General features: G+C 49.3%; 1 protein-coding gene across 1 annotated transcript; it reads left to right on the forward strand.

Moving 5' to 3' along the window:
* Nucleotides 1-341: 341 nt before the first annotated feature.
* Nucleotides 342-12,863, forward strand: GALR1 (galanin receptor 1). Its single transcript, XM_004326671.4, has 3 exons — nt 342-1,307; nt 4,745-4,810; nt 11,750-12,863. Exons 1-3 carry the CDS (start codon nt 642-644, stop codon nt 12,065-12,067), a joined length of 1,050 nt encoding a protein of 349 aa, XP_004326719.1. The 5' UTR covers nt 342-641; the 3' UTR covers nt 12,068-12,863.
* The last annotated feature ends 6,517 nt before the right edge of the window (nt 12,864-19,380 follow it).

Consider the following 19,380-nt stretch of genomic DNA (forward strand, 5'->3'; position numbering starts at 1 on the left):
CCGCGGGGCTGAGTCCTGCCTACGTCTCAGTGGCGACGGAGTGGCCCCCTGCCAATGCCCACAAAGGCACAGAGCACTCTCCCGTTTGACCGAAAACCGCGAGGGGAGAGAGGCGCCGGCCGGTTGGGAGGCGAGGGCAGCCTTCTCCACGAACCGGGCGGTACGTGGCCGCGCGCCCGGCTGTGTCCCCAGAGCGCCGCGGGAAGGGAGAGGCTCAGAGCAACAGGTGCAGCCCGCAGCCACTCCCGGGACGTGGGAGACGACCTGCAGGGGCTCGGAGTCGGTAAGGCGCGGAGAGGGCTCTGTCCACCCCCAGGGCTGCACCGGCAGGTCCCTCCTCCCGGGTGCGGGCGGATCAGCGGGCGGTGGTGCCTGGGCAAGGGGAGCCCTGCGTTCTCCGGACAACCGACCCGGTCTGGGAAGGTCCAGCTCCGGCTCCGGTCCGTGTCCTCTCTCGGGCAGCCCCGTCCAAAAAGACGGTGCCACTAGGCACGGGCGCCCGGGCGCGTGCCCATCAGGGAGGCTCAGGCTCAGAAACTCGCGCTCTGCGTGCCAGGGGCTGGGTACCCCGGCTCCCCGCGGCGCCTTCCTTCCCCGGCCAGCACCCTTCGCCGGCGCGACCCGGGCGCCCCCCGCGCGCCATGGAGCTGGCGGCCGGGAACCTCAGTGAGGGGAACGCGAGCGGGCCCGAGCCCCCCGCCCCGGACCCCAGGACTCTTTTCGGCATCGGCGTGGAGAACTTCATCACGCTGGTGGTGTTCGGCCTGATCTTCGCGCTCGGCGTGCTGGGCAACAGCCTGGTGATCACGGTGCTGGCGCGCAGCAAGCCGGGGAAGCCGCGCAGCACCACAAACCTGTTCATCCTCAACCTGAGCATCGCCGACCTGGCCTACCTGCTCTTCTGCATCCCCTTCCAGGCCACGGTGTACGCCCTGCCCACCTGGGTGCTGGGCGCCTTCATCTGCAAGTTCGTCCACTACTTCTTCACCGTGTCCATGCTGGTCAGCATCTTCACCCTGGCCGCAATGTCGGTGGACCGCTACGTGGCCATCGTGCACTCGCGGCGCTCCTCCGCCCTGCGGGTGTCCCGCAACGCGCTGTTGGGCGTGGGCGTCATCTGGGCGCTGTCCATCGCCATGGCCTCGCCGGTGGCCTACCACCAGCGCCTCTTCCACCGGGGTGTCAGCAACCAGACCTTCTGCTGGGAGCAGTGGTCCAGCCAGCGCCACAAGAAGGCCTACGTGGTGTGCACCTTCGTCTTCGGCTACCTGCTGCCACTCCTGTTCATCTGCTTCTGCTACGCCAAGGTGGGCCCCGAGGCGGCTCCTGCGTCCCTGCACCCCTTTCCGGGACCCGCAGCGGCCCTGCCCCTTTGCCCTCATTCCCCAGAATTTTCTGCGGGGACCGCGCGGTGACCCTTTCCTGCTCCCTCGGCCTCGGCTTGGGCTCGCGGGTCTGACGTTGCGCGGAAGTTACTCGGAGTTTGGGCAACGCCAGGGAAAGTTTGCAGCAGGTCCCTTCCCGGGCGCCCGTCCTCTCGCCCCGGCGGAAGGCGGCGTCAACGCCCACTTCTCAGTAGGGGAAAGCCGCGCCGCCCGTCAGCCCGCGCGAGGGCTGCCCCACGTGGCCGCAGGGTCACGGCGAGCGCTCCATCCTCCTGAGCGCACGCCTTTGCCAGGTGGAGGCTCCGCGCCCCTCCACAGCCCTCAGCAGGGCCTGATGGGGAGATTTCCCTGCCCGCGGGGCGCACAGGGTCGGGGGGGCCGGCGGGGACCGGCTCTGTGAAGCCGCTGCTTCTGGCGACAGAGCTTTGACTTTCGTCTTATACACAAGTTGGGCGTTACAAATCCAAGTGGTTAGACAGTATTTCTTCACGGAGTCTTGAGGGAGTCTCCAGAGAACTTGGGGTGGATGGGCTTCCAGCTGCTGCTTCCCCGTTTCAGTCCTTTTAGGAAGGGGTAAGGAATATGAAGTGCCTCAGGGGGCAGGTCTAAAGCCCTGTCGCTGAGAGACACACTGTTGACACACCTCTGGTCCCCTACCCCTGCACCTCCTTATTGGGAAAATGGCTGTTAACCTTCCTGGTGCCAGCCTCGCCCTCGTAGCTCAGCACAATCACCTTCTCTTTGATTAATAATACATGAGTCTGAAGATTTCATACTGATCTGAAAGTCTTGTTTATACTGGAGTAAAAGTGTATGCTGGATAGTTATGAGACGTGATTCACAGGGTGAGCTCCACTCTCCCCGACACACCCTTCCCAGACCCATCACCATGAGAAGAATACTGCTGTAACCACATTCTGGAATTTCCACCATTTTCTCTTCATCTCCCTCTCCGTATCTCTCATTCTATTTCTCATAAGGCGGGGACTCTAGGACTCTGAATAATCAGATGAGGTAGAACGGCAGTCATTTCTTATATTCAATTCATAGAGCTTTTTGAGTTTTTTTTCCCCCCCAGCAGAAATCTTGACTAAAAGCCACCTGGTTTGGTTTGTCCCCTCCCCCCACATCATCTGTGTTGAGTTATGTCTGTTTTGAATGGTAATATTTCTGGATGTGATCTGAAAGAATGTCCTGCATCAAAGGGTTATGTATAAAGAGATGTGGTAATTGGGGAAATTGGGAGGTCACTGCAGCTTAGCTCTTCAGTAAATGGCTGTTTTATTCATTTCATCCTCTGCAAACGCAAATCAAAGCTTGGTTTGCACAGCCCAGTGGTCTCCAGTGTGCGCTATCTCACTTAATCTGCAGGCCACCCAGTGGGTTGGAGCTATTGTGCATATTTTATTGATAAGGAAAGAGGGTTCTGGAGGAGTGAAGCAGCTGACCCAGACTATGAAGCTGGTAAAGGCTTCAGGGAGGATTTCAGTGCAGGGATTCCCAGTCCCCCAAGAGAGGGGCAATTGCTGAGGGCCTGTAGGGCGTGGACCTTGGGACTAGAGTGATTCTTACAATATTTGCTTCTTCAATCATCATGACATGGATTAGACTTGAAGCACATTCTTCCTTCATTTCCCGAAAGTCTTTGGGGAACATAATTCAGGTCTCCTTAATGGAAACAACAAGGTAAATGTCTAGGAATAAATTAGGTTACATTTCTGTCATTTGAGAATTTATACAAGTCACACATAGGGCAAAATTTAAAATTTTTCAAAAATTCAAAAAATATATGATCATTTTTATATGGAAATAGTTTGCTTTTAAGCATAACTGGAACTTTCTTTGGAATTCAAGGTAATATTTGCATATTTATTCCAAACATACTTGGGTGTTTTCTCCACTGACCACTCAGCAGCATTCCTTAGGCATTTTGCAGTTACCCAGACGTGATCCCCCCGAGTTTGTGGAAGGAATGAGTAGCCCCCGGGGTAGTGTTATGAAGCAGGTAACATTTGACTTTTCCATATGGAGTCCTCTCCAGGTGGCCGTCTCTGATTTTGTTTTGCTGTGTCTCCTCCTGTCCCTTGCTTTCAGTCTGGGAAGGCTGTCCCCAAAGAACCTCGCCAGGCCGGTCCTCGCCAGGCAGGGTCCTGTCCAGCCCTTTCCTTCCCCTGGAAAGTTCTCCTCATTTGTTCCTGCCAAAGCCTCGCTTCTATCTTCGCCTTAGATTTGATTCCTTATACCCCAGTCTCTGTTGGGAGGACAGTAAACTAACCCAATGTGCAGAGAGTGATCCCAAACGTCCCTGTAGCAAGTGAAAGGCTTGTCTTGCAGAGGATGCTAAGCCTCTGTAGGAAGTGAGAAGTATCTCAGTAGAGCTGGGAATTTGGAGTCGGAAGTTCACGCTCCCCGTGATCGCTGCTTGACCTGCATAGGAATCGTGAGGGTGTGAATAAGCCCCCTGGCTTCCCAATCAGGGAAGGGCCGTCCAGAAGGGCTGCATCCCGCCGAACGGAGCAGGCTTTCACAGTAAGTCCAGTTCCATTAAATTACTTCCGTGCTGCGGCGCTTCAGGGGGACAGAGAGGTGGCTGGAACACTGCTTCCAGTTTTTGGAGAGACTCGTCGAGTAACCGGTGGACAGTCTAAAGCCCTTAGTCACCCAGAGCTAATTTTCCTTAGATTTTCCACTCAGATGGGACATGAGAAAGAACTCAACACCAGTGTGGCATATGTACGGCCGTCTCGGCCCTGTTGTATAGCTTATGTTGTAAATTCTTACATAGAACCAAAGTGACTCACATCATTTCTCCTGAGTATTACATTGGCGAGAGAAGACAAAGCTAGTTTCTCTAAGGAAGGAAACCAGTGTCTCCCTGGAAGCCTTCCTGATGGGACATTAATTGTAGAACCTTGCTGAACGGTCTTCCAGTCATCAGTGATGCTGGAGGGCAGTCTGTAGTTTTTCCGTGTATCTAGGATTTAACATATGACAGGGACCTGGGGATTGTTAAAATGTAGAATCTTGGGGGAAGCCAAGGTGGAAGGGAGACCAACAAGGATGCACATATGGGTAGCGGTGTGGCTCTTTCTGGACGAAACCGCAGAGCTCCCTGCACCAGAACTCTCTGCCAGCAGGTGCTCCGGCCACAGATGGCACCTGGGCACCCCTCAGGGTTAGAGGAACAGGTGTCCTTGGCAGTTCTTAGTCATCATTACTCCACCACCTCATGTGAATTTCAGTTTGAATGACGTTGCAAATGACGGTGGTCCCATTTCAGAACGTCAAGAAGTGTTGCAAAATGGACAGTGATGTGTGGGGTCTGAGACAAACCGATTTTATTAGTCTGTGTTTTTCAGGTCCTTCATCATTTGCACAAAAAGTTGAAGAACGTGTCAAAGAAGTCAGAGGCATCGAAGAAAAAGGTAAAAATATTCGTGGACTTACAGCCTGTGCGCGTTTCTAGAGCTCAGTTTACGTATACTCTTAGCTCTCCTTGCAGCCACCCTGTGCCTGTGACGTTTTGGTTCCTGGGTACAGAGATTTGAGATGAGCCTCTTACCACTAGGCAGAGGGTAGAAATGGGAAGTGAGCTGTTGAGGGTGGCCAGGTGACCGTGCTGCGAGAAAACGTGGATGGCAGTCTCGGGAGGGATGGAAGTCTCTCGAGGGATGGAAGTCTCGGGAGGGATGGAAGTCTCGGGCCGGGGGGGCCGGGGGGGGGAGGAGGTGCATTTTCTGGATTCTCAGCCTCTTGAGAAGGTATGTGCTAGGTTGGTTGGGACAGAGTGTCGAGTGGCTGGATCCACACTTTGCATGAAACTACCGTCATGTTATTGTGTATTGACCGTCTCTGATGTGATGCCAGGAGGCCCTGTCTTAATAATCTTTCGGGAGAGTGTTGTTACAGCCTCTCCCTGAAGCCTCAGAAGTAGATGCACTGTTCGTCTCTCTTCCTCCCAGACTTCTGCTGACTTTGGCCCCGAGGGGAGAGAACTAAAGATGGGAGGGGCCTCGGGGGATTTCAGCCCATTTTTAATTGTCTTTTTCATCCCGTGAATTCTGAATTCCGGAAGCTTCTCCTGGAGAGTATTACAGCATCTAACATCCTGCAGTTTATCACACTTCACATTTTGAGGAAAAACTGTTTTACAAATCAGGATTAATTTACCTCTTATTCAGATAATATCTATATCATCTCTGATTTTTAGAAAGTAGAATGAAAGTTGATGAGATTATTAGGCCCTATGATTAGGGAGGAGGAGATTATAACCAGCATCTTTACCCGCAAATATTACTCATAACATCTTAAAATACCTTGTTTTTCCTTCTAAATATTTATTATGATCAAGGACACATAATTTGCAGAAATTATAGTTTAATCAGATTTGCTTTAAAAACTTCTGCATAAATAAAGTACAGCTCTTCCTGACTTTTCCTTGTTTATAAACAATAATGTGGCTAAAAAACACACCTGTTCTCAGAGCCCGTGAAAAGAAATAGCAGAGAGTTGGTTAAAAAGCACAGAATTTAGCTCATATTTGAAGAGGTTAACACCCTGGGGGAGGGTAGGGGTTGCTGAACTTCTGCAGAGGTTATGCCCTTGGAACGTGGTACCTGCTTATGACTGATGCCAAAGATTTTCTGTCTCTTGGCAGGAAGGAAATAAAACTTCTTCAGCATTGGCTGGATCTTACTTGCATGCTACAGTTAGTTTTAGTCTCTATATTTGAAAACTGTTGGAGAGAAATTGTGGAGGTTCCAGAGGAGAAAAAGTGATTAAAAGAATGAAAATAGGGCTTCCCTGGTGGCGCAGTGGTTGAGAGTCCGCCTGCCGATGCAGGGGACACGGGTTCGTGCCCCGGTCCGGGAAGATCCCACATGCTGTGGAGCGGCTGGGCCCGTGAGCCATGGCCGCTGAGCCTGCGCGTCCGGAGCCTGTGCTCCGCAACGGGAGAGGCCACAGCAGTGAGAGGCCCGTGTACCGCAAAAAAAAAAAAAAAAAAAAAGAATGAAAATAGATCTTGGAAGAAATGATTAGAAAAGCTTCTGTTTTACAGTAAAATGATCTAAAGATCAGTGATTAGTTTAACATTTACATCATTTGGTTTTATGTGTATACGTGTGTGCATGGGGGGTGTGTGTGTGTACATATATATGTGTGGGTATATATTCTATACGTATGTGTAAATGTAATTCTTACCATGGGAGAAGTTCTCAGCATTTGGAGGAGGGAAGCTTTTCTCTTCGATGCTCACAACCTCTGACCCTTAATAACCACTGAACAGATGGCAGATCTCTTTTGATATATTTAATTGCCTCTTTGTTTGCACAGAACAAATAGAGTGTGGTGCTGGGGCGCGCGTGTGTGTGTGTGTGTGTGTGTGTGTGTGTGCACCTGCGTCTAGGCAAGGGATAGCACACAGGTGCAGGGGTGGGGTGGGAAGAGGGAATGGGAGAGAGAGAGGAGAACAAGTAGACGGGAGACAGAGGGGGAAGAGCAGAGGGTCCAGGATGGAAAGCCAGCTTGACTGTCAGCCCTGAAGGCGGAGACTGGATTGTCTCATGGTGATGCCTCCCCGGGTCTTCGCGCAGAAAAGTGTTCCTGGTGTGTATACATGTTCAGTTGCTGGCGGATGACGGGGTGATGCGATAAGATTTTGATAGTTCCTTCATTTCAGCTGCGCCCATTTCCAGCTCCCCTCTCAGTGGCTGAGTAGGGCACCTTCCTCTGTGCTGTATCCACCCACCTGGGGACCCCTTAGTGTTAAGGCTGGTAGCACTCACGGGGCAGAGAGTTGGGTCTTCCATCACAAATGTGCCGAACAGTTATCCTGCATGTTTGGAGGAAAATACAAATGAAGAGTGTGATTTCCGTGGCCAGAATAGTAGTAATCATAGTACAGAGCCCTGTGCTTCATTAATGCCAGGCTCTGCTGGACGTAAAGACACGTTTTCTGGCACAAGGCTGATTAGATACTAAAACGAGATTCTTAACCAATTTCCGCGAGACTTCCCAGTGGGACAGACCTCCCCACTGGATGGTTCCTTCTAATAAGGAAGCAGATGCGAGGCCCTTTTGGTACCCTCTCAACCACGAGGTTCTTTCAGCAGCTGCTCTTTTTTCCCCCTTCTGGCTTGAAGTAATTCAGCAAGCTTTCTGGCCGTCATTTATACAATTCACAAAATGTTTTTCATCACTCTCATCTTTTAGTCACTTTTTCTTCTCTGCCAAGTTCCATTAGACGGATTATGAATAAAATTCTTTGAAGAAAAAATAACGGATGTCTCAGATGGCTTGAAAAGGAGCATCTCAGAGGAGGAGAAATTAGTATTTTCCAGATACTTTCAGAGTGAGGAGTAACAAAAAGACAGGCTAATAAAACACCCAACCTCGAGTATAGGAATTAGTACAGAGATTTAGCACATGACCTTAAATGATACCTTCTCCTCTATCAGACGATGGTACGGTGGTTCTGTACTCTGCCCAGACACGTGGGGAGAGTAGGAAGTGCATCGGATGCACGTCCATCTGTGATTGAGGCCAATGGTAACTGTAAGAAATGAAAATAGCCTCATTCCCCACAGAGGGGACTTGTCTCCTTACCTGCTGACATTTCAGAGGAGAAGAGAGGAAGCAGCTTTCGCGAATCCTACCGAGGAGACGGCGTGGGTCAGCCTAGGCGCTGTCAACATGGAGGAAATACTTTAGCCTTTCGCTTGGGGTGGATGAGATGATTTGCTTTTGTTGTGGCCTTTGTGGAATTCTTCACCGGTTCTTCAGACACCTGACTGAGATGTTTAGAAAGGCAGGTTCCTGGGCAGCTACCTAATTCCCATGACCTGTGGAAGCAGAGCCATCGGGCATGAGGCCCAGATACCGGAATTTTTGCAAAGCTCTGCCCTGCGTGATGATGGTGCGCTGATCTGCTGGAAACCCGGTTCGTGGTTGTTAGTACAACGCCTTATTTTGACCAGGTCTTGACCTGGAGCTGGCGTATTCCAGGCGCCTGCTTTCTGAGTCGGGTGTTGGAAGCAGTGCTGGCTGCAGGCCCTGCTCTGCAGTGTGGACTTCTCTCCTGCATTCCCTCCCACGTCTTCCCAGTTCCCTGGACCCAGAGGCATCTGCAGCAAGCCTGTACTGCAAAGGAGACAGAGGAAGAAGCCGTGTACCGCCTCTGCCTACACGCAGGGATGCGCTCGCCTAACGTGATGCCATGGCCGTGTGGACGCCTGCAGGGCTGCGGGGCTGAGCGCCAGGGCCCGTGTGCAGGGCGCCCACTGCTGTACCAGCTCTGACGGGCTGAATGCCTGTGAAACAGGCGGGAAATAAGTAGTGAACCCTTGCTGACACTAAGCGGGGAGCACAAACATTCTATTAAACTCTTTTGGGAACAGGCTTCGATAAATGATACAGTTATATAAGTACCGATTGAGTATTCTTCCCTAATTTATATCGTAATTGTAATCCGGTCACATTTCAAAGCTACAGGTAGACCGAGAAAAAGAACCTCGTTCATGGTTCTGAAAAGACCAGTGGAACTGCTAAAAAATAAAAGGTAGATGTTGAATGGACTTGGGTAAACAGACAGTAACAAACACCCCAAAGAAAACATACCATACTGCCCATTGCCCTACAATGATGCAAAGATACACCATGGCTCTTGTCAGTAAGCTGCTGGGGTGTATTTCTGCCCTAAGCTTGGTACTTAGTAAGAACTTCCTAAAAGGAACAGTGAAACAGAATATCCAGAGAGTGTTTTGTGAAGCACAGAGATCTTCTTATTGTCTTGGAAAGAACAGACGATGTGTTCCGTTCTGTTTGCAGGTGGAGTTATGTCTAGATGGTTTTTATTAAAGCGTCTGGGAATGTGTCCCGCACACTAATGGGTAAACAGGTTGACAGCAGACAGTCCCTTACTATATGTGAGCGGATTGCTGTTGGCTTTGTGCGTCACGTGGTCGGTGGCTTCAATCCGTATACCTGCCACCCTATAAAAACCCGTCATCAGGTTTGTACCTGAGTTGTTTGAAGCGTTGAAATGGACCAGGCCCAGTCAGGGAATTGTCAGGTTGGGTCACCCTCTTCACAGGCCAGGAAAGTGAAGCCCGGGGAGGTGACATCAGTTTTCAAAGGTCGCTAACCCGTTTATGGCTGATGTCGGTCCTTGGCTTCTGCACGGTCCGTGCACCTTCTGATGGTGAGCTTAGCTCTCATCTCCAGCCCCGCCGACCACCGCGTTTGCCTTGACCTCGACCTGAGGTCTGAGTGTCTCCTCTCCCGTTTCTGCCTGGGCTTCCCGGCTTCCAGCCCGTGTCTTGGACAGACTTCCTCTCTGAGTCAGTCTGCTACCTCGTGCCCCTCCTGGAGGAGCCTTAATCCTTACCTTCGGGGTGTTGTTGTCCTTAACAGCAGGATTCTAATTCATGGGGAGTAATAGGAACGTCATCTTGTCAGGTGGGAACATTCCTGCAGGGCCGGGGTCTGCGCTTCTCCCGGGGAAGCATGTGTGGGTCCACAGTGGTTCCCTAGTTGTGGAATCACTTTGCTCCACCCTGTGAGGTTGTAGGAGAAAGAAGCCTCCTTCCTTCTTTCTCTCTCCTTCCCCTCAACCTCCCCCCCGCACACTCGTGGATCCCAGCCGAGATCCCAGTCTCTCTAGAGGGGAAGGTGGACAGGGGACCACCAGGTAGTGCTTACAGTGGATTTAGGGTCGTGACTGGGAGGGGATGATGGGCACCCACGCTCTCCTGCTCTGGGAGGTGTCCTGATGGTCACGTTTCCACTCTGCACGTTCAACACAGTCTTTAGAGCATCACAGCCTGGGCTTGATCTGAGGAGGAAGAGAGGCTCCTGGATTCCCAACCTCAGGGGAGAGACGGAAAGCATCTCTCTCTCTCTCTCTCCCTCTCTCTCTCTCTCTCTCTCTCTCTCTCTCTCTCTCTCTCTCTCTCTCTCTCTCGTCTTTAATATTCCTTTCACCTTCAAGGAGCAAACGCCCTAGAAGAGAATGGAGGGGGATGGGCGCTGGCGCAGGAGAGCGAGCCAGCAAACGTCCCCCCTGTGATTCAGTCACAGGACTGAGCCCACAGAGCTGCCCTAAGGCTCTGCGGTCCAGACAGCCCTGGGTGCTCGGAGACGGGGATGCGGCTGCCGTTACCAGGTAGACCTTGTGGGATGTTCTCTCCCCGAGCGCCCGCTGTTCAGAGCACGGTTTGGGATCACAGAGACCGGCCTCCAGCTGTAACTCTGCATCCTGCCGGCGAGGGGGGCGGGGGGGCGGGCAGCAGGCCGTGTCCTAGCCAGGCTAGGTCTCAGTGTCCTCATCTACACCGCGGATCATCACGCGGTCTGCCCGGATTCGTGGCAGCGAGTGAAGAACGCAAAGCCAGCTGTCAGCCGAGGTCGCCTCTCGGTGCCCCCACCCAGCCCTGGTTCTGCCGTCAGGCGGTTGAGCCCAGCTTACACGCTTTTAAGGAAGAAACCAGCTGATGGCTATTTTATACTTTAAAAATTGTTAATAGCCCACTGTCTTTTGTTCGAATCCCTAGAGATGGAGTTTTCAGTTAGTTGCACTGTTGGCTTTTCAGCGTGTCCTGATTTGGTGGTGATGGAGCACAGGAAAAGTGTCCCAAGACTCAACCCCAGACCTTTAGGTTTGCAGCCCGTGGCGGGCACTCAGAACAGATGCAGCGGGGAGACGGGGGCACACGCGTGGTGCGCGGGAGGGAGGGCTCCTCTCGTGCCGAGGTTCTTGCCCAGGGAAGATCTTCTCCCATCATCTGCTCAGCAGAAACCTCAAAGGACGCGTGTGGACCCTGCCTCTGATTTCTAGGTGTTTCAGATTCAGGAGTGGCAGGGAAGGGTGGAGACACAAGCAAACAGGGAGACAGGCCCTGAAATGGCTCTCTGGACCCACTGCATGTGTTGGGGGGTCTCTAAGTTTGTCCAAGTTCAACAAGGAGAAATAAACATCTCTTCTTGTCTGTTGAGGCAACTCTCGGAAGCAGCGTTCACGAGCTCAGCTGAGCTGCCTCCCTGGGCACAGTCCCACTGTGTGCTGTGCGACGGGTTGTAAAGTTACCGTGTTCAGTCTGTGTGTTCCTGTTGCCGTGACTCAAAGCGCGCTTCCTGTTATCCATACACGTTTCACATACCTGCTAGAATTATTCCCTATGGAGGGTCAAGGCCGGTCCCGGGGAAGTTTCGAACAAAACTGCTGCGCGAAGTGAAGGTTAACACCTAAGGCAGATTTAGTACGTACTTGATCCTGTGAGAATACACAGAAATCAAGTACGTGCTGTAAGAGGCTGGGTTCCTTTCCTGCTGTAATCGATGCATCGCCTTTCTTTTCCTTCTCCTAGACTGCGCAGACGGTGCTGGTGGTGGTCGTGGTTTTCGGGGTCTCCTGGCTGCCTCACCACGTCATCCACCTCTGGGCTGAGTTTGGGGTCTTCCCACTGACGCCCACCTCCTTCTTCTTCCGGATCACCGCCCACTGCCTGGCGTACAGTAATTCCTCCGTGAATCCCATCATTTACGCGTTTCTCTCTGAAAATTTCAGGAAGGCTTATAAGCAGGTGTTCAAGTGCCACGTTCGCAATAAGTCACCTCTTAACGACACTAAAGAAAATAGAAGTCGAATAGACACCCCGCCATCAACCAATTGCACTCACGTGTGAAAAAAGATCAGCGTGTTCTTCGTGCGGCGTTTCCATACTTGTGGAGTAGACACGTAAAAAATACAATGAGGTGTTAAACAAGGCAGCAACGTGTTATCTTAACAACAATTCATATTATATTAATTAAATTCCACTTATGTTTAAAAAGTACTTTGATCTACCTGGAAGATCCCTAGGTCTAGTGAAGATTATTTCTAAATTTTATTTTATTTCTAAATTTGATTCCATAAGCGAAAGAGAATAAAATAGTTTTATACCTCTTAAGAAATGAAAGTTTAATAGAATTCCCTACATTTGTTCAGTTCTTCATAGGATAAGGAATAAGGACCTAGAAAGAGGGCCAGGAATATTTGTGATCTACATTTTGAAGCAAATTTATTTAGAAAACGTGTTTGTGCTTTAGTTCTTCAATTTTAAGATAAGGGGTAATATTAAAACTGTGTGTTTTAAAATACGATCATGGACACATGAAAGTGTTCCCTGAGTTTTATTTTTGCGACCGTTTATATAGAGACACTGCTATTTGATGGAAATAAGTTTAGTGCACATGTCACATTTGCTCCCAGTTGTAAGTAGTGTACAGGGCTTCTGAGTTGTGCTGTGTCTGTCTGCAATCATGAGGTCCATTAAGTTTATCTCAGGAGGTCAGGAGGTGTGCGGCCATGACCCTGGGTGTCAGCCATCGGGATGTCAATTAAAAGCTATCCGGTGAACTTAGTCTTTATTGAGTTGACTAAAAAAATCAGGGAAGTCACCACCTGCAACTCTTCTAATAGTGGAAGCTGTGAATGAGATTCTGAGAATGAAATTGGACATTAAAATTATATATATATATATATATATATACACACACACACACACATATATATATATATATATATATATGGCAAGGTATTAGCTATGCCTTGAATGTAATCTACCCCAAAGAGAGAATTTTAAAAATGTCAGTGAAGATGATGTACAGAAAATAATTTCCATAAATTCAGAAATTAGCAAGTCATGTGAGATAATTGTCATGCCATGTGAGGAAGGCATATACTAAATGTTTGGTTCGGATAAATTTTGAAGAAAACAAATCTTATGAGTGGCTCTACCCAGGGATACCATATCTTGTACAAACAAATGCTTTTTTCATTAAATTTGTAATGATGTCTAATGCACCTTTACCCCAAACATCATTCCCTCTGGAAATGTTCATTTGGGGTTCAAATCCTCATGACTTGAGTTTCAAATGTAGTTTTTGTGATGATTTCATATTTACAATGAGAAAATAGTATGAAAAGATTAAATGATCCTATATTAGAAAATAATTCTCAGACTGTAAGACTTCGATCTATTTTAGGATGATACAAAAGCAAGAAGATTTTTTTAAAAAGAAATTTGTGTAATGTACACCTACCTGTGTCAAATCAGGACTTCATGTGAAATACCAAATTTTAGATCAAAAAACCCAACTCGATGTAAGTCTTTGCACGTTAACTTCTCTAGTTCATGAATTTACTTTCAAAGTTATATTCCTCCAGAAAACGGTGTTTACCTTTGCAACGGTATAAATAGTTCTCTGGACTGAATAGGAGAAAATTGTCAGAGAGGGTGGGAAAGCAAGCGCTTTCATGTTTGATGGCCAGGGAAAAATTATGTATATGTGTATGTGAGTATTTTTAAGAACAACGTAAGTGCTTTGCACGGAAAATTTGTTTGTACTTTATTCAAATATAGCAGCAGATACATTTTATCCTGATGATGATACCTCATGTGCTTTGCGGAACTTGAAGCTGCCGTTGTAAATGCCGGGACAACTTCTGGGTGTGTGAACGCTCGCGGCTGCGCAAAGAGCTGCCTCCTGGTTGCCTTTGGACTTGCGTGGATGACGGCGATTCCCTGCACCATGGCTGTTCTCTTGTTTTCCTCTTCTGTTTTCCACGCACTCAAATGAGGTATTAAAACAAATACAGTAGCTAATGCTGCTCTTTTCTAAAAAGTGTTGAGAATGGGCTTCGACACGACGTATTTACCCTTGTAATGCCTTGGTCCCTCGCAGATGACGTGATCACGGACTTGCAAAACCCAAGCGTGCCGAGTGTGCAAGCAGGTCGCTTCATTCTGTGGTCACATAGGATATTCTTCCCGCCATCGTCATTGTAATCAATTCCTCTTGTTCAGAGTTGAGGTTATCTCTTCCTCTGATGGGTTTTGTTGCTGATGATAACGTAGGTCTGCAAAGATGTAAAACCCTGTAAAGTTTCCTGAGCGAGGGGTTGCAGAAGAACTTTTATTGCATCTGCCGACCAGCTGCTTCCTGGGGCTCCGATGTCCTCATGTGCAATTAAAGGGACCCGTTCAGAGGCCCCGCCCCTTCTTCACTGTATAACCCAGCCCCCTGCCTTACTCCCAGCAGCCAGGCTAAAGGAGAGACCCCCAGTGCGTCTTTCACGTCCGGCTGCTGGATAAACCTTGTTTTTCAGTGACTTTCAAAGAAAATTGATGCTTTCTCCTTAGATGTGGCTGCTTTAGTGCCCCAGGGCAGCTGTTATTTTTCTGGGCCTTTTCCTTCCCCATGGGGCGGTGGCTCTGGAATATTTACATAGCGGGCAGGCATGCTGGCTGTTTCATATGCATAAGCAACAGTTTCGGTTCCCTGCTGGTGAAGATAGGGACTCCGATGAGGAGACTGTCTTGTCCTGTGTTCCCAGGTAGAGCGTAGATAGTCTCTGCTGTTCTGACCACGCATGTGCTCAGCAAGGTGAGGGCTGAGGCCGTTTTCTGCGTATCGTAGGGAAATACTTCTTCTGTAAATGGGATCGTTCTACCGCACACATCGGGAGGCAAACCATCGTCTTCCCCTCCTCCGGCTTTCCCAACCCCTGTGCTTCTCTCCTAACTTGCTTCTAGGCTGAGTGCCTCACTCTGACATATACCATAGTAAAATTCCTCCTTCACCCCAGGCGTACCAGTGGAGGCATGTCTGAACCGCCTGAGCCGTGCGCGGCTAAAAGCTTCTGTGACTCAACTTCCGGTTGGGATCCTGCGGATGACTGCATTTGCTCAGTGTCTCAGATGCGTTGAGATGGTGCAGAAATCATTCCAAGACGTTAGCTGAAACCCAAGGTCAGACTTCTGGGCGGGAGAGAATCCATTCCCTTTCCACAGATGCCACAGATAAGCTGTGCGACCCCACGTGCTTGGGTTGAAGCAGCCTTGCGTTGAGCAAAGGAATGTACTGCTCAGCTTCCTCGTGTTCTTGCTTAAAAAGTTACTAAACACGTATATAAGCCACGTGGTCCTGTAAGTTGAGTCAAGAGATCAAGGTGGCTCCTTCTGGAGACTTACCAGCTGAAATTTGTCAATTTCCAACTGCACTGATTACAAATATCTTCCCGGTTTTAAATTTGTAAATGACTTTCTATTTAAGGTAATCATGTTCTTCTTGGCCATTAAAAGACGTTGCATGTTAAGTTATTTGTCAAGCAGATGTTAACGACTTGTTTGTCTGAGGACGTGTTGATTTTAAAAGTCTCTGTAGTCAGGGTAGGTGGCCTTAAATGCCGATGCTGATTTGTCTTGGAAAGAAAAAAATTGCAAAATGGGTTTAATTTGTGCTGTGTTTTAATATTTTCTCTTTTCGAAGTGGAAAATTGAGCCTGCAGAGTGATTTTAAAAGCTTCAGCAGCCTTGATGTGGGCTGTGTGTACGTCAGGCAAGCGTGTCTAGGGGAGCGAGCTGTGCGTCGTCTGCATCGCCCAGCATTCTGTTTCTTTACCCGCGAAAGCACCACAGATGGTCCAGATGGTGGTTTCTTTTCCTACGTGAGTGTGAGTGGCAGGTGCACGCACTCCCGCCTCCTGCACCTGGGCTGCCACCCTGGGATTCGGAGGTGGGCAGGTGTGCTCAGTGTGGCAAGATCCTCGGGACGTTCACAGGCCCTGGGCACTGCCCCCCTCTGCTGGGTCCTGCACTCACACTCAGGGCACCTCCTGCTGCCCTGAGAGTGCGGGTTCTGTCCTGGGGGCAGCAGTAGTGGTGGGGACATCTCAGGGATGGAGAGTGGGAGGGGAAGTTGGCGAGTAAGCGCCCTACTTTTGTACACCTGGTGAGATACCCTCAGCTGGGCTTTCTCTCCCAGTCTGTTTGAACATTGGCCAAGTTTGCTGTATTCAGACAGTTGTGCGAAGAGCCGATCCTGTAGCTAAGGCTTTTGGTGTCACTTTGGGGTGGAGAACCCCATCCTTTTCTGTCTTTTTTTTTAAATTGAAGTATAGTTGATTTGCAATGTTGTGTTAGTTTCTGGTGTACAGCAAAGTGATTCAGATATATATATATGTGTGTGTGTATATATATATATAGAGAGAGAGAGAGAGAGAGAGAGAGAGGGAGAGAGAGAGAGAGGGAGAGAGAGAGATGCTTTCCAGATTCTTTTCCATTATGGTTTATTACAAGATATTGAGTGTAGCTCCCTGTGCTATGCAGTAGGACCTTGTTGTTTATCTATTTTATATATAGTGGTATGTATATGTTAATCCCAAACTCCTAATTTATCCCTCCCCAGTTTCCCCTTTGGTAACCCTACGTTTGTTTTCTCTGTCTGTGAGTCTGTCTCTGTTTCACAAATAAGCTCCTTTGTGTCATATTTGATTCCATATTTAAGTGATATCATATGATATTCATCTTTCTCTGTCCGACTTCACTTAGTATGATCATCTCTAGGTCCATCTGTGCTGCTGCAGATGGCATTATTTCATTCTTTTTATGGCTGAGTAATATTCCGTTGTATATATGCACCACATCTTCTTTATCCATTCATCTGTCGATGGACATTTAAGTTGCTTCCATGTCTTGGCTATTGTGAATAGTGCTGCTATGAACATGGGGGTGCATGTATCTTTTCGAATTAGAGTTTTCTCTGGATATATGCCTAGGAGTGGGATTGCTAGATCATATGCAAGCCCCGTCCTTTTTGCTGGGGAACAGTTTTCTGGCAATCTCAAGGTGTATTGCACAGCCCCCAATTCTCAGCATTTAGAGAAGTCACAGGCCACTGGCTGCTGGAATAGATTAGAACTGGAATCCACCATTCAGATTCTTTAGACTCGTAGGTAGTGGTGATTTGTAAGGTAGTTTAGAATTTGGGATGCATTTTGTGGTCTGCTGTAGGTTTTCTTTGGGACACCATGTACTACAGAACCTGACTTCAGAAGATGGGATATTGCCTATTGAAATGGGAACTCCTTATGTGTTCTAAAGACCATAGTGTGTCCCTTAAGCTCATTTTCCCCATTTGATGAGCTTGTTTGGGGCAGTCACGCTAACGTGCCCTACGGTGTATGGAAATGCCGATGGTCCTGGTGCTGGCAGAGAAGGAGCTGAGCCTGACATGAGTGTCCTTCACGGCCTTTCAGCATCAGAGCCAGTGGAGGACAGACCTCCAGGCCTGCAAAGGCAGTGAAGGCAAACCTGGTGGGAACAGTTTGTGTCTGTGTGGTGAGGGGCACCCGTGACCCACGGAGCTGATGTAGCAAAGGGAGCCTGGGGCTTGGTCACGACTGGGAGTAAGTGTCAGACTCTAGAAAAACATGTAAATTCCCTGCTTCTGTGTGGGACGCGAGGAACAGGGAAGGCCTTCAGGATGGAGTGGGCTATGCCAGGGCCCTTAAAGGATCGCCGGATTGTTCGGGAAATCACGGAGCCTCATCCAAGTGTTGGCCACAGATCCTGTCCCTTGGAGCCCTGGGCCATCTGCGGGTCCCCTTCAGGACCACTGGCTGGGGAGGCGAGTCGGGACGGGGGCTGGCGGGGCGCAGGCTCCGGTCCCCCTCTTCCGTTCAGCCAGAGGCATTCTGCTCTAGTCTGCCTTCCACTTTCCATGTAACACTTCACCGAAAAGTAAAGACCACTCATCCAAGGACTCTGTCACCCATTGTCCGGGTTGACTCTTCCTGATGACCCCTTCACTCCCTGCTTCTACGACTCATAGACGGCCTTTTTCATTCTCCCTGCTGCTTCCTTAAGGTTGACCGTTGTTTCTATGCTTGAGATCTGAATTTTGTCATCTTTGAGGGGTTCGTGATTGGCCTGCGCCCTACGCATCCCATACCTTCATTTTTTTTTTTTTTTTTTTGCTGAGCTGATAACTTTTTCGTGATTACCCCGGCACCACTCCTCCCTTTAACAGTGAAGCGTCGGAAATGCAAACGCTAAGAGCAAATCTCTTTTCTAAGGGAGCGCAAATGACCAATTTCTGCACAGGGTCGGAGGCAGTAGAGCAGGTCCACTGGCACAGTCCATCATGGGGCCCTCTTTGGGGGGTTGGCTCGGTGAGGCCGCACCTATACGAGCTCAGCTTCTGCGAGTGGCCCTGGTCACTGCTGAGAGGTCCAGACTCAGCGGACGGTGGGAGGGCTCAGGCGGCTGGGCTCTGCCTGTGGCTGCAGTGGGTCTGCTGGGCTCGCTTCATCAGGCTGAGCCGGTCCTCTTCCCCGACCTTCTCCAGCTGCTAATCACATCCATTTCTCTAAGGAGATTCCACCATCCCTGGGCTAAAACTTCCTGGTCTGTCGTGAGTGAAGATGAAGTATGGGTGGGACTTCGGGACACAGAAGAACCCTAAGTGGGAGACTCAGACTCAGAACATAAACAGGTGTCTTGTCCTTCACCTGGCATCGTAGGTACCACTTGTTGATCAAGACCTCCATTTAGAAACAGCATAGATCCAAGGAAGCAGAGGTGGATGGGGGTCACGTTGATTTCCAGTGGAAATCTCCGCATCTTGTTACAAAGAAAAAACAATCGGCACAAGCAGGCTGTTTTGGTACATTCTGTCAGTGCCACCTAGCTTTGACTATGAGAAAATATTGTTTAAAATGGAAAGTGTGTCATTTTTCTTCTAAAGAGACTGTTGCTGGTAGGTGGAACTGGCTAAAAACTCCATTGCAGCGCTGCAGCTCAGGTCAGCAAACATGACATGAGACCAGGGGTATCTCAGGCATCCCTGTCGTGTTCACCTTTGCAGCCTCACGGGCCCCCGCAGAGGACCCTCAGCCAGGAGACACTTAGTGAATGAGAAGACTCGTGGGTTCGTGATGTTTTCAAAATAGGGCTAGCATGGATAAAGAGGTACACTTCATACTTCTCTCAGAATTAAATCTGCTTATAATTTAGGAATACTTATGAGCCAGCAGGGGATACATAAATGTTATTTTCCATATGTTGATTCTCCAAGAGACGTGTTTCGCTGCCGTGTATTTTATAACGATTGAAGATTTGACAATGGGGGATAGAAATCCAAAGATTTCTTGAATATGGTTGACCAGATCTTT

The sequence above is a fragment of the Tursiops truncatus genome, chromosome 13 (assembly GCF_011762595.2).
Source record: "Tursiops truncatus isolate mTurTru1 chromosome 13, mTurTru1.mat.Y, whole genome shotgun sequence".
Classification (NCBI taxonomy): domain Eukaryota; kingdom Metazoa; phylum Chordata; class Mammalia; order Artiodactyla; family Delphinidae; genus Tursiops; species Tursiops truncatus.